Source organism: Antrostomus carolinensis, unplaced genomic scaffold (genome assembly GCF_000700745.2).
Source record: "Antrostomus carolinensis isolate BGI_N321 unplaced genomic scaffold, ASM70074v2 scaffold42349, whole genome shotgun sequence".
NCBI classification, from domain to species: domain Eukaryota; kingdom Metazoa; phylum Chordata; class Aves; order Caprimulgiformes; family Caprimulgidae; genus Antrostomus; species Antrostomus carolinensis.
In genome coordinates this window covers 3,537-17,292 of record NW_010337228.1, presented here as the reverse complement: position 1 = coordinate 17,292, position 13,756 = coordinate 3,537, and the positions used below count along the sequence as shown (strand labels likewise).

The 13,756-nt window shown below is 38.6% G+C and overlaps 1 protein-coding gene across 1 annotated transcript in view; it reads right to left on the bottom strand.

The window, feature by feature from the left end:
* Nucleotides 1-13,756, bottom strand: part of CFAP91 (cilia and flagella associated protein 91) — a gene marked incomplete at both ends in the record, with an annotated part of 27,439 nt that overhangs the window by 10,829 nt on the left and 2,854 nt on the right. The window contains 8 exons of the mRNA XM_010175110.2: nucleotides 15-131; nucleotides 6,455-6,597; nucleotides 6,714-6,896; nucleotides 7,155-7,312; nucleotides 7,652-7,829; nucleotides 8,522-8,703; nucleotides 9,599-9,655; nucleotides 10,936-11,019. Of these exons, the coding sequence (XP_010173412.2) occupies nucleotides 15-131; nucleotides 6,455-6,597; nucleotides 6,714-6,896; nucleotides 7,155-7,312; nucleotides 7,652-7,829; nucleotides 8,522-8,703; nucleotides 9,599-9,655; nucleotides 10,936-11,019 (1,102 nt within the window). The remainder of the gene's footprint in view (nucleotides 1-14; nucleotides 132-6,454; nucleotides 6,598-6,713; nucleotides 6,897-7,154; nucleotides 7,313-7,651; nucleotides 7,830-8,521; nucleotides 8,704-9,598; nucleotides 9,656-10,935; nucleotides 11,020-13,756) is intronic.

Genomic DNA, 13,756 nt, shown 5'->3' with positions numbered 1-13,756 from the left:
ACTAGCCCACTTACAAGTGATGGTTTTTCCAGGATTGGAGTGGGTGGCCGAGGAACAAGCTTTTCTACTTTTTCAAGGACACGAAGGGGCTTCTTTGGCTCCTTGGCTTTACTCTTCTTCTCTAGTAGTGCCTGGAATACACACACAAGTTAATCAGAACTAAGTTAGATAGAACAACACAATAATACCAGTCCTCTAGATGCTGACTATTGCTGATCGCACAACCTACAGGGAGCTGGAAGTATTTTGCACTTTGCAGGCTTGTAGCTTCCATTTCTTACTGCACATCAACTGAAAAACTGGACATGGGCAGTAGTTGAGGCTATTGGCTGGGGCCAGAAAATACTGATGCTTCAAAATAATATGTAAGAAGGAAGTGAGAGTTATTTTACTATATTTACAAGTAAGTCATCAGCAATTGCATAGAGTGAGTCACCTAAAATTAATCCAAAATTGGTATGAACTTAGTCTCTAATATAATATATTCTTAAATAAAAGCATAAATGAGGGGTTTGGGTTTTTTTATTTTAGAATGGGAATCTCATTGAACCAATTAAACACTGACCCATATGCAAGCAAAGGCAGTTGTGTGTGTTACTTTCTTTATGTAATGACAAAACATTCATTAATTTCCTATAAAATAGAGGTAAGATTCTTTCAAAACATGAAAAATGAGTAGGAATATCCCAATTTAATTACAGTTTACGTATCACTGGAGAATGGTTATAACTCTTTGCCTTTAACTATAGGTATAACGCTTGTTACTGTGGGTTAGAAATGTTATGCAGTCAGGAGATTTTTATGAAGGGGGTCACCTGAAGAGTGTATTGTCACTGTTCGGTGGCCCTGCCTCAGTGAAACGTCTTTGTATGATTCGTGGTTACTGTGCAGGGTTGAACTGAATGACCCAGGCCCCCTTCCTTGCAAAATATGTTTTGAAACCCTTCTCTGCTCATCACAACTGCCCAGCAGCCCAGTGGCATCCACAGCAATTGTACAAGTGGACTAAGGTGGAAAGGGAAACTAACTTGCCTGAGAACTTCCTTCTACCAAGACAATCCACAAGTCCATGAAGAGTGGGTTTTATCTTGCTTACAGCTGTTTGGTGGCAGATACCAAGCCTTGTCAGTCAAAGCAGGCTAGGAGTGGAAATGCCACCATGGCCTCAATGCCAAACTCTTTAGAGAGCCACAGTCCTGCCAGCTTCCCATCACAAGCTACTTCAATATATTCAGATAATAATTTCCAATTGCGTGGCAACGCTTGCCTGCTGTAGGACATCACACTTGGCTCACGAAGCAAAGGGAAGATGGCATGTAAATTTAAAGCTTCAAAATTATAATCCTACCACTGTATGGGTAGGATCTGTAGTCTTTATTATTGAAAGAACAGACATATTCCAGCAAGGAAGAGTGTGCCTTTCTTCTTTTCTCGCTCTCTCTCTTTCAAATGTTCAAATACAGTATTTCACTAGGGAGGGAAACCAAAGAAAAACTTAAGAAAAAAATCCTATGCTGAATTTCTCTCTCCAGTAAGAAGAAATTGATGGCACTTGCACAGAATGTAATTGTAAAATTAATGACGTTTTGAAACTCCAGTGGTCATTGTACAAAAATCTTCTTGCACATTGGATCTGACCTTTCAGGCCAGGATAATTAATGGCTCCAGAAAATGAGAGATATTTCTAGGTGGAGGGGACAAAACGCTTTATTATTGAAAACTTCTGAAATGAACCATGTTAATAATGCAAGAATCAAAGCCTATAAACTGCTTATAAGCCACGTGAAATTGTTATAGCTCAAAAATGGTGAGAGATTTCCTGAACTGTTTCTTGTATTTGATGACCTTAGAGCTCTTGCTGTCTGGCATGAAGATTATAACAGTGCTTGCTATGATTTATAAGGTGTTTTGCATGATGGGGGAGGAAATTGAAAGAAAAAAGCTGCTGTAATTGTGATTCTTTTGAAAACAATGGCTCCTATGTTTATTAGTACAATGTTGCATTCATAAGAATTTTTCTAATAAAATCTTAGCCTCCAAAAACATTTCTTGCTAACCAGAATAACAAAATACAGCCAGAATAACAACTTTTAAAGACAGAAAAAAAAATCTATGAGCACTTCTGACAAGAGGGACTTCTTATTAATGTAGATTTGCGAAATACTGCAGTTCCCAGAAGTGGTTTTACATTTTCATGTCAGCACAGTCGACTGCCTGCTTTGCTATGTGTACTAAGTAAAACATGCTTACCATTTGCTTTCTCTAATCTGAGGTTTTAAGTTATTTTAAGACTTTAATGTAAGAAAAGAAAAAGAAAATATGTTTTTTGCATTAACTGGTTCTGCCTAACTTAACAAGTTACTATTTTTTCAAACTAGGGAGACCAGGGCCCAAGAATTGCTGTAAAATACTTTATTTTATAAGAAAAAAAATGCTAAATTTCTGTACAACATATTTAAAATGTTACTGCCTACATATCACACTAATTTTTCTGAGATAGATTGCATTACTTTTTTCAGATAGTAGGCTCAGAGTCCTGGTATAATCTCATTGGATTGGACAGTGAAGGACCACCCAATTAATCTCTTTCTAATTTTCCTTGCAAAAGCAGTGAACAGCAAATGGCACCCATGCTTTTGGCCATACACTTTAGCTTCTTTGCTAGCTTCTGATAGAAGCAGAACTCTTGACAGGATAGTGGCTTGAGAAATGACTCTCCGTTCAAATACATCATTCTTTAGATTCCTCCCTTATCTTCTCTGTGATCCTCTCCTTTTCACAAGACACTAGGCATATTTTATTTTCATGTACAGCACAGAGTATACAGTCATGTTTCTCTTTCTTCCTTTTTGCCAGCGAATGAAGAAGGTGAGATCACCAAGGACGGACTGACTACCTACTTTGCAGTGCAGCATGGCTGCTGCATCTTGGCTGATCAAGACTGACATAATAGCTTTCAGAGCTTGTCTGAGCATGAGCCAACTAACACTGTGTTGGAGATCTGTTCTTGACGAAATAACTGCTTGAACAGGTTTTCCTACGCTTTGAAGTTGGCAGAGATTTTCTCCAGAGACATTCTTGGCCCCCCCAGACTTCTCCACCTCCTTCCAGCAACTGGATAAATGAAAACAGACGTGATGAGAGCTGCACTTAATGCTGAGGTGAGAGATTCTTTGTTCTGATATCATCTTGATCCAGCACTTCGAAACTACCTGACACTTCACCCCTCTTGAGTCACCAGAGCATACAGGGTCAGCCTAAAGTCACGCATTGTTCTGCACTGGGATTTCTTCTAGCAGCTCCTCTGTTCCTTGGTGAATTCAGTTACCTAGTTGCATTTCTTTCCTGTAGTAATTAGCTATGTGTATGTATGCTATCTCATTAATGCTTTGGATTCTCACACGAGGCTGTCTATATAATGGCTCACTTACATTCCTTAAAGCACTGTCGTCTGCGCTGGCTAGGAACTAGCTTTTCTTCTCCTTTTACAGATCTGGCTTCAGATGCTGATTGTTGTTTTTACTGTAAATCCTGGGCCACTCCTGTTTCTGCCACGCTCTCTTGTTTTAGAGAATTGTTCAAAGAATACTTAGTGTACATAATACTCCTGCAAAAGGTTTCAGGACAGTCCTCAAAAAGTCTGTTTCTAAAAAATCACTTATTTTTGGCTTAGTTTCAAGTCTGGAAGAAGCTGTTCTTATTCTCAAGAACACAGATCCTTTTTGTAGTTCCTTGGATAATTGCTTATCCCTTCTTACAAGCTTTGAGCTTAGGAAAACCCTCCATATGGCAAACCAAGAGGAACATAACAAGGAGGACTAGTGCATTTTGCCACTTGTTTGGCCAGAGAAGCAGGCCTTGGAAACTTCCTTTATTAAAATTCCTCCATTTGCCACCTCCTTCCACAGAATATCCAGGGAGAATGAAAGAAACTCATTCTAGTCTCTGTGCTCTTTCAGTTTTCTAGAGTTCTGCTTTATTTCTAGGATTATGTAAAAAAAAAAATTACATTTAAGTGGGCTAGGACAGCACTAAAAAGAGGCTTTTGAGAAGAAAACTGGTTTAGCTGCTCAGCTATAGAAATAATGCGAAGCAACACAGTGCCTTTCTATGGTGATCCCTAACTGCCTGCTTATAAACCTCTTTCATACTGTGTGTGACAGGGGTTGTTGGCATGGTTAGGACTGCTTATGCCCAGTGGTCAGACAGCTGTCCTCTCAAGAGCTAAATTCTGTCACCTCAAGTAATCTGTACCCTTTCCTGCCCTCAGCTTGACAGCTCCAATAGTTTATGAGGTGAATGTGTCAAGAGAGGCCCTCCTAAGCCAGAACATGCTATAGCCACCAAACCTAAGAAGCAAAAGCCTCTGATGGGAGAAGTGACCACAGTAACAGCACCACAGAGCTCAAGTGCTAATTAGGGCAGTAATTTCTTGTTGCTCTGAACAGAAAGTTTATTTAAATCTAACGATGGATAAGGCAGTCGGGGTGTTTTACAGCTTCAGCACTTTCTGCTTGTCTGGACCAACCGGTCTGGTGTCTACTTTTGTATATCTAAAAGCAGCAGTAAAATCTTGCATATTGCATTTATCATCTTTGCCTGCAAAGGAAATGCTTTGTGATTTCAAAAGAATATACATTTTGCCTTTTTGTGGTGAGGAAATGAGTATTAGTTATGTTAGCCCCTCAGTTGGTATGAATCAAGGTAGACCAAGTGACCTACATTGATTTAAGAAAAAAAAATATGCACAACTGTCTGCTTTTGTTCTGCATTCTGTCTCCCTTTGGCCACCAATTTTTCTTTCGAAGAGACATTATTGTGTGAGCAGCCAGCATTAGGGCATACTTCTCAATGACTACAGTTTAGACACTCCACTATAGCCTTTCAAACCATGAGGAGTATTTTAAACAAACAGAATACAACTGCTGTAATTGGAATTCAGCTCTGTAAGCCTGGACTAACATTCTGCTGAACTATGAGAACTATGTTATGATCCAGATTATACACAGTCACTACTTGAATTTTTTGCAGAAAGAACCCAGATTCAAACTCCTTCAATACCGCTGTGTTTTCTTCTCAAAAATTGTAGTGAATCAATGTCCTTAGTTCTTGAACACTCCCTGTGGTGCTCAAGATTTTATTTGAAAATTTTCCTTCTGAATAATAATCAGAGGCAATCTTTCGTCTTTTACAAGATCCAGTGGAATTTAAATTTTAAATAATATGATTGATTTTTCAGAACAAGATTTCAATTTGAAATTAATTAGTAGAAAGTTACTGTCTACATTGAGAGTGTTATTAAATTACACTACAACAAGAAAGCTATACACATAATTTCCAATTATGAAATATTTCTTCACTAAATAAAGCATACATGAAAGTTGCCAAGCTTTACAAATCAAATTAAATATTTTTCAGAGATACAGCAACCAGCCAAGAATATGCCTGATTTTTAAAAAAGGTAACTCTCAACAAGAATCACAAGAAGCGTACTTAAAAGTGCATGTAATTTACAAATATTGTGATTGTAGATGCAAATGAGGCACTTCTTCCCTCAGTGGTTAATTGCATATATGGACACCTCATCTGCATGAACAGTTGTGATAAATTAAGATATGCAAAACACTATTAGCATGTTTGCAAATCAGATGCTGCTGTTAGGGAACAACAGTGATGTGCATCCACCGTTCTGATCAGATTTTATGAGTGGGGTCATTTTAATCATGCTTTGCTGCAGTTGTTTTTACAATAGGTACTTAAGATGTACATTTTTTAAAACTTACATAATTTTTAGAATATGCATCCAGATTTGGTTTATTTAATTACTAGTAGTTTGACAGTTTAACCCATAGGCTTGCTACATGTGCATTATAAAAGCAAAGGAGAAATGAGAATGAGCAAATGCCAGGAGAGAATTTCTAACTGATGTAATAGGTTCCAATCCAAATACCTGATCTGTAGGGAGACAGAAGCAGCTATGCTTGTTTTCTATAGGGTTGGAGCAGAAGCAGCTATGCTTGTTTTCTATAGGGTTGGAGCAGAAGCACAGATGTTAGGGACAGAGAGTACTGACACACTGAGTTCCCAAGCAGTACTGGTCACGCCTACAACAGTCTGAGTGTGTGATCCATTTGGTCCTTGAATTTGTCTTACAGAAAATATGAATTTAGCACAGGAAATCAGGAGAAATCTTACAGCTTGTTTTCTATAGGGTTGGAGCAGAAGCACAGATGTTAGGGACAGAGAGTACTGACACACTGAGTTCCCAAGCAGTACTGGTCACGCCTACAACAGTCTGAGTGTGTGATCCATTTGGTCCTTGAATTTGTCTTACAGAAAATATGAATTTAGCACAGGAAATCAGGAGAAATCTTACACATGTGTTTTCCTGATTACATTTCTGAGCGGTGGTTCAAATCTAAGAACTGACAGGTTCCTGGATGCAGCTCCATACCTGGTGAACCTGTGCAAGCTCTGCCTCTAGCCTTGCTGATCTTTTAATAAATCCAGTCTTAGTGATAGTGTACTTAGGTTTTGGAGCTTTAATCTTGACCTGGGTGACAGAATCTGGGAGAAATGCGTCCAGTTCACACAGTCCTAAGAAACACAAACAGTGATCAAGTAACTGATGGAGCGGTGGGGAGAGAAATTTTAGTTTTGTTAATATTTTAAGTAAATATCCCGTACAAACTAAGTCTTCCAAAACACCTTACCTGCAAAGGTGTTAAGATAGAAGTTTTTTACCACATAGCGTTCGGAATGGTTGTCTGGGAAATAACCAATTCTAGACAAAGGAGCGTATGTTTGTGATGCAAAGTCAGTATACTCTTGGATGATATTTCGTCTCTCCAGTTTCCCCATCACATTCTTCCTCTTAGCTACCAGTTTCCTGAGCACTGAAAAGGAAACACAAATGCAAGAAGGTTATTCATACAGATAGTTCTAAAAATGCTGTATCTTTGGAAAGTCACAAGAGTTTTTGCTAGTTAAGAGAAGAACATGACCTGTTTGACTAGAACAAATGCTGGCCTGCATATCTATATTGTGGATGCAGCCTGTTTAATCTTGAATAAAGACTGCTGCCTTGTGAAAATAGAAATGGCTTGTCTGGAAACTAAGTCTCATACTGCTCTCTCCCTGTCTTTTGAACTTACTCAGTGCGCAGTCATGCTGAATCTTTTTTATTTTCTCTTCTTTAGCCTTTTGATGATTTTCCCAGTGGTCATCCAAGCGCTTGGCAGCCAGTTCTTTCTGATTCTCCTCTCGCCTCTGCAGCAGCTTCTTTAAGACTTCCAATCGAACCTTCTGCAACCTGAAAGGAAAGAAAAGGCCAGGTATGACCTACTGTACTCTGCAGTGTTCTGTGCAATGCTGTCATCATCAAATCCCGCATACCAACTGACTACTTTACACATAGTTCATATTGCATATCTCATATTTAATCTCTCATTTTAAAAAAGTTATTTTAGCACTGGTGAAAAGTATTGTGGTAGTGGTTTCTTAAATTTAACAAAAATATCCCTTCCCGAAATCAGGGGATTTTTCGCAGCAATAAAAGGCTTGTACCCTTCAGCCAGTCCCCTAAACCTTCTTGTTCCTTCTCTACTCAGTCATTAATGAAAGGAAATAAAGAGTACAAATGGACTCCTACTTTTCTATTTCCTGTTCTCTAAAGGCCCACTCCTTCCTCTCCATTTCTTCCATCATTTTCCTCCTCTTTGTGATTTGTGAGGCGTTGTCCATGGCTGGAAGAGTTGCTTCCCATGCACGTTTTTCCCGGGCACGTTCAATCATTTCCACCTCAGCTAGTCCTGCTGGTAGCCCCCGACCTTACAGGAACAAGAAGTAGTAGCTCTTTAGGAGAATGGTGAATCCAGCAAATAACCACCACCAAAAAGTATTAGAGGGCTGGATGAGCACAAGCCCTTATGTTAAACACAAGCAGAACTGTCAATAGCCAGAAGTAAATACCTCTAAGGCCAGTAAAATTCTACAGTATGAGGAATGATAGGACCTGCAGCTGCTATAGCTTAGTTGACATTAACACTAGTGCTTCATTCTTCTACTGCAGGCTGCAAAGGAGGAAAAACTTTTCCAGTAAGACATTTTCTGAGAATGAGCACTTTCTTTGGCATGTCCACTGTCCATCGCTATCATCACTGGGAGATGAGGATCACAGGTGTATTCTGGGGCAGCAGTGTTCATACTGGTTTTTTACTGACATCTAACTCAGAATAGCTGAAGAGCAGGTAAATGGAAAAACTGCTACTAGTTCATATTTGTAAAACATTTGACCTTTTTACATTTAATAAGCTCAAAACTCTTTATGAAACAACCACAGGATAGTGCTATTAAGTAGGTAAATATCATGCCTATTTTAGAAAGAGGTAAGTGCCCCAAAGTAAGACAATGAAGGGCTGCCAAAGCTGCCAATAGACTTGAAACCTGGCACTGAGAAAAAAGAACCTCCTGCTAAAGATGGGACGTGATTATTATAATTTATCTTGATTTTTCAACTCACCCCAAGTGAGTGTAGCAAGTGTCAGAAGTTCAGGGACTGAGCCACTGGGAATTACATATGCAGGGGAATAGGGATCCGTCTGGGTTTCACCATCCCTGTAATCTGTCTGTGTGCCCAAAGTTCGTGACTTGGGGCCAAAGGCCTTGCTGTCTCTTGTAGCTGAATGGACATAGGGCTCTGTCCTAAAAAGAGATGCAAGATGGAAGAACATTTGTCACATTCATTTAAAAAAGAAAAACAGAAACACACCACTAAGTCAAAGGCAGGATACCTAAATGTGCTTTGTTTTATCTTAACATGGCTCCCATTGATGTTAACTCCATCATATTTAGAAAAAGCAGACTGAGGCTACGCCGAACCCTCTGAAACCTCCCTCCTTAGGTAAGCAACCCAGAAATCTTATGGTTTCATCTCTCACAAGTTATTACATGCAAATCTTCCCTATGCAGCCATTCTAAAGCATTGCTTTTAACGGTCACAAAGTAACTAACAATTGAGGATAAAATGAAGTGCTTCAATTTATCTTACCTGTTTGCCTTTGCAACACTGCCAGAACAAAAATTCAATTCGGATGTAAGCGCCTGCAACTTCCATTGACTCTCCTAGGAACTGAGTCTTATGTCCCCTCAAAATCTGATCCTCACTAAAAACCACATTAGACTACTTTATGGATGCTCTACACCACTGAACAGCATTGCAACTATCAAAGAGACTGTAATAAACTATCAGAAGATTTTCCAACAATACTGCTCTAGTGGAGAATCTTCTTTGTATTTGTATCTCTTTGAGAATTCAGAGACACTTGGCTTTCTGTTTCAGGCCAAATAACCATAATGCATTTGAGGTACGTGCCCATTACCCACAAAGCATTACTTATATACTGCAAGCAAACTCTTAACCAGTCAGTCACTTGTTTCCTCAGGAATTCTCAATGGTGAACGAACTCTTCCTTACCTCCCAAGTTTTTCCTGTTGGTTCATTACAAAAAATATTGGGCACCAGCAAAATAGTTACCAATTCTTCTTCTAGTGAGATGTGACCCATTACAACAGTATTATTCCAGAACTCACTACTTACTTTGCCATTGCATAAGTAACATTTAGTGGAAGCAGCTTACTAGAAGGGATGAGAGGTCTGAAAAGAGAGAATGCAGATGTAAGACAACAACCATGAGCATAAAAGATCATTATGGTTTGGAAAAAGTGTAGTCCACTAATTTCAGTGGCGTTACACTGATTTTCCACAACTTAGGTTCTGTACTTGCATATTTAAGAATCGTGCCTGAATAGTAAATAATTCTTTCATAGCTAAGGAGCAACAGAGAATATTTCACCGGTAGGAGTGAGTGTTATTCTTCTGCCAAAGCAGAAAGTGGAATTGCAAAACAAGACAAAAATCAAAAGAAGTTTGTTTTGACTGTGCTCACAACATTGTTTATGTTTCACTAATTAGTTTTTTTCATTTTCAGCTTTTGAGAGAATTTTTTTAATAACTTCTTGAAATCCTTAAATGAATTCCTACAATCAGCTGGCAAGGTAATCTGTTTTGGATTTATCTAATTTGATTGTTTCCTCTTTTTTTGCAGTATTTTATGACGTATCCTGAAAGTGATATGAGCTCAGTGACATATTAATAATTCCTTCTTGGGCATTCTTACAGTTTGCATATTGCAGTTCACTATCAATTTCCCTTAGCCTTTGAAGCTTAATTTCAAATTGCATAAGATAACATCATCTTTCTCCCTTTTTTGCTGTTGTTAAAGGAGCCACAAATTTTAAATTTATTAAACTTGGCAAATTTTTATATATATTTAATTGGACATATTGGCCATTAGCTGCTGACTGTAATAGTGAATGTAATTAAAAGTGTATGTGACTAAGTTGAAAGTGTTTGTACGCTAGCTCTTGGTTCAGATCTTGAATCCATCACTGACCTGCAGTGTCATTCTGAAAGGTGCAGAGCAGTCCTGCAGTAGAGGACATCGATGAAAAGTTAATTAAGTATTCCCTTTGCTCCCTTTCTGCTCCTGCCAGAAACTGGGAATTAAAAGTTTCCTTCTTATAAAGTCACCTTTCCAGAAGTCTGGAGAACCACAATGCCTTTGTGAACATCTTCCTCTGTGTAGGAGGATCTACAGCCTAAAGTTTTCTACAAGTAACTATTAAGTACAGAATGCCTGGTACTTTTGCTTATATGGTAACTCATTACCTGAACATTCTGGCACAGTGTTAATTTTAAAAGACCTTGTGATTTAAAACTTGGTTACTATTTAGATTTTCTGTAGCAATGATCAAAGATCCAACAGCAAAGACCAAAAAAAAAAAAAAAAAGCTCCAGCATATATTTAGGTGCTCTTTAAACTGCACAAAGGCAAGCTTCTGAACTCTGTTTCAAATCAGTAAATCATTCCTTACTGTGCAAAATATTTGTAGCGATTCCTTCCACTGACTTCAGGATCTTCATACACAATTTGAGGTATTTGAAGAGAAGGTGGAGCTCTAAAAGCCAAAATACAGGATTCCTTACTATCATTTAAGTAGTATATTCAGAGCTGTTCTGATCTTTTTTTCTTATGCTTCCCCCCCCAGCCCGCCTTCTCTCTTCACTTCTCTGGTTGCACAATCAAACATACACACTACAAAGTCCACAAAATCCCCACACTTCTACAAGCAATTATATTTTGCTTTTTTCATACTTATATACATAGCAAGACAGTTTGATGCTTTATGTATATTCCCCACTGTGTGTGGGCAAAAGATGGTCATTTGCTGCCTTTAATAAAACTTTCTTATGTGCTTGTCATGAAAATAATTGGCCACTTGTAAATGCTTGACCTTGTGAAGTAAACTATTTTTAGTGGCAGCAAGCTCATTTCTGTAAGAGTGAAAAACTTTCCATAACAGAAAATGTGTGTAAAGGAGTATAAGGAACAAAGGAAAAGACTACTACCTTTTATCTTTCAAAAATAGCTAAAGAGTTTTGAGCAAATGTGGAAAATTTTTGAATCAGCAATTTCAATTTGAATTCTCCAACAGAGGAGAAAAATTAGGCTGACCATGTGAACATTTCAAAACCTGTGCTGGAAAAAGCACATCTTTTTCAAGAACATTCTTTCTTCTTTTTCCATCGTTTTGAATTTAAAGTAGGCAGGCTGTTTAAATTTTTCACTATAACATCTCAGAGGATTTTCTTTATTTTAAAGCTCTGAAAGGCCATGAGGTAGACCTCATTAAAGCAGTCAGGAAGAGAATGGGTATAATTGAGTCCTTTGAAAGCTATGCATCAGGATTGCTATTTGATTTCACAACCACTTTATACTCCAGTTTTATTCTGGACAAGACAAGAAACAGAAGTTCTTTAAAAAAACAAACCAGCCCATGTCATGCCATTAAGGTAAGTCATTTCCCTAAGTGATATATATGGCAAGTCCTGAAGGTCATGTTTTTCATTAGACCATTTTTGGCAACTTGTAAGAATCCTGACCTCAGATGTACAGGATTGCAGGTGCTGGAGTTGGTTGCTGCTGCCTGATTTTAAATATAGAGGCATATTTACAGAGATACAGTTAACAAGATATAACTTTGCTCAATAGCTGGGAACAAAACAGAAGATTGCATGCATGTCTTCAAAGACCTCATCTAAGCCCTGCGAGCTGCGCTGTGTAACGGGGAGCCACAGTATGGCTGCCCACTACAGCAAAGCCTAGAGAGAGATGCTTCATTAACCTCCTGTGACATACAATTTACTGCCAAGGTAAGTTTAAAGTCATCTTTTCCCAGCGCTTTCAGTCATATCACGTAACAAAAGAGAGGGAAAGGTTTACAGATGCAGTGCAGTAACCTGAGATACTTGCTCAGCACTAATCAACCTATTATTGTGAAGTTGTGTTTGTAATTCAAATGAGTAATTAAGCTGATGGCTAGTTGCACTAGCTGACTCTTTACATATCTGACTGTTGCTCCATCCAGATGGATTTGTGTTTCATTCAGCACAGGTGGGCACTTATTCTTATGATCTAACTTTATTAGCATAAGCTGTTCATCCTATTATGGTACAGTTATAGGCACAATGGGAACCCAGTGAAATAGCCCCTTTTATTTGACAGATCCTGCCTCTTGTATGTCCTTGACTTATATTTGCTGGCTTTGCTGAAATAAATGAGCATTTATTCCTGGTAACCTTGCAGAGGCAATACAACTACTGAGAAGACAGCTGGGAAATATTCTAACTTCTGTATCAGCAACACTGTCAATCAGTGCAGGTTGAAACACACAGGATGTCGTTCTCATTTTTTGTTAATTGCAAGACTCTTTGCAAATACATGTTGTTGAAATGTAAATCAATTTTAAAGCAGTGCAGGCATCAAATAAGTTCTTGTTACAGAATAAAAGCCAAAATATAAGAAGCCACTGAGGTTTTCACGTGCTAGGAACAGTTTTAACTGCGGAAAAAAAGGCTCCAAAATTCTTATTTTATTGTGGAAGTGAGAATATGCTTTCAAAACTGAACAAAACCAGGTGTGAAATCTGCTATATGATGGTTGAACATCTTTGATTACTGCCTGGCACGTGGTAAAAACCCAGTTACCAGCAACCCCAGAGCACTCATGTATGAAAAGCCCATGGTCTAAAGTTTGCTTAAAAAAACTACCTAGGCTGATGCCTGCAGTCTTGAATACAGCTACAAGAAGACCCCAAAAAACGCATGGTATGGCAGAACACATAAACATTTTTAAAAATATTTGCTGAATCAGAAGCCCAAACTGTGATGAAAGGAGAAAGTTCAACTAAGAAACCCCTGCACCAAAAATGGGGTGCCCTGGTTCAGGCCCCATACACCCTTGAATGAGCAGCAAAAGCAATCTAACCAGCTGTAGCTGCACAGGACTAAAAGGAAATAGCTCCCAGAGCACTCATGTATGAAAAGCCCATGGTCTAAAGTTTGCTTGTTAATGCAGCAAAAACCTCAGAAAAAAAAACTACCTAGGCTGATGCCTGCAGTCTTGAATACAGCTACAAGAAGACCCCAAAAAACGCATGGTATGGCAGAACACATAAACATTTTTAAAAATATTTGCTGAATCAGAAGCCCAAACTGTGATGAAAGGAGAAAGTTCAACTAAGAAACCCCTGCACCAAAAATGGGGTGCCCTGGTTCAGGCCCCATACACCCTTGAATGAGCAGCAAAAGCAATCTAACCAGCTGTAGCTGCACAGGACTAAAAGGAAATAGCTC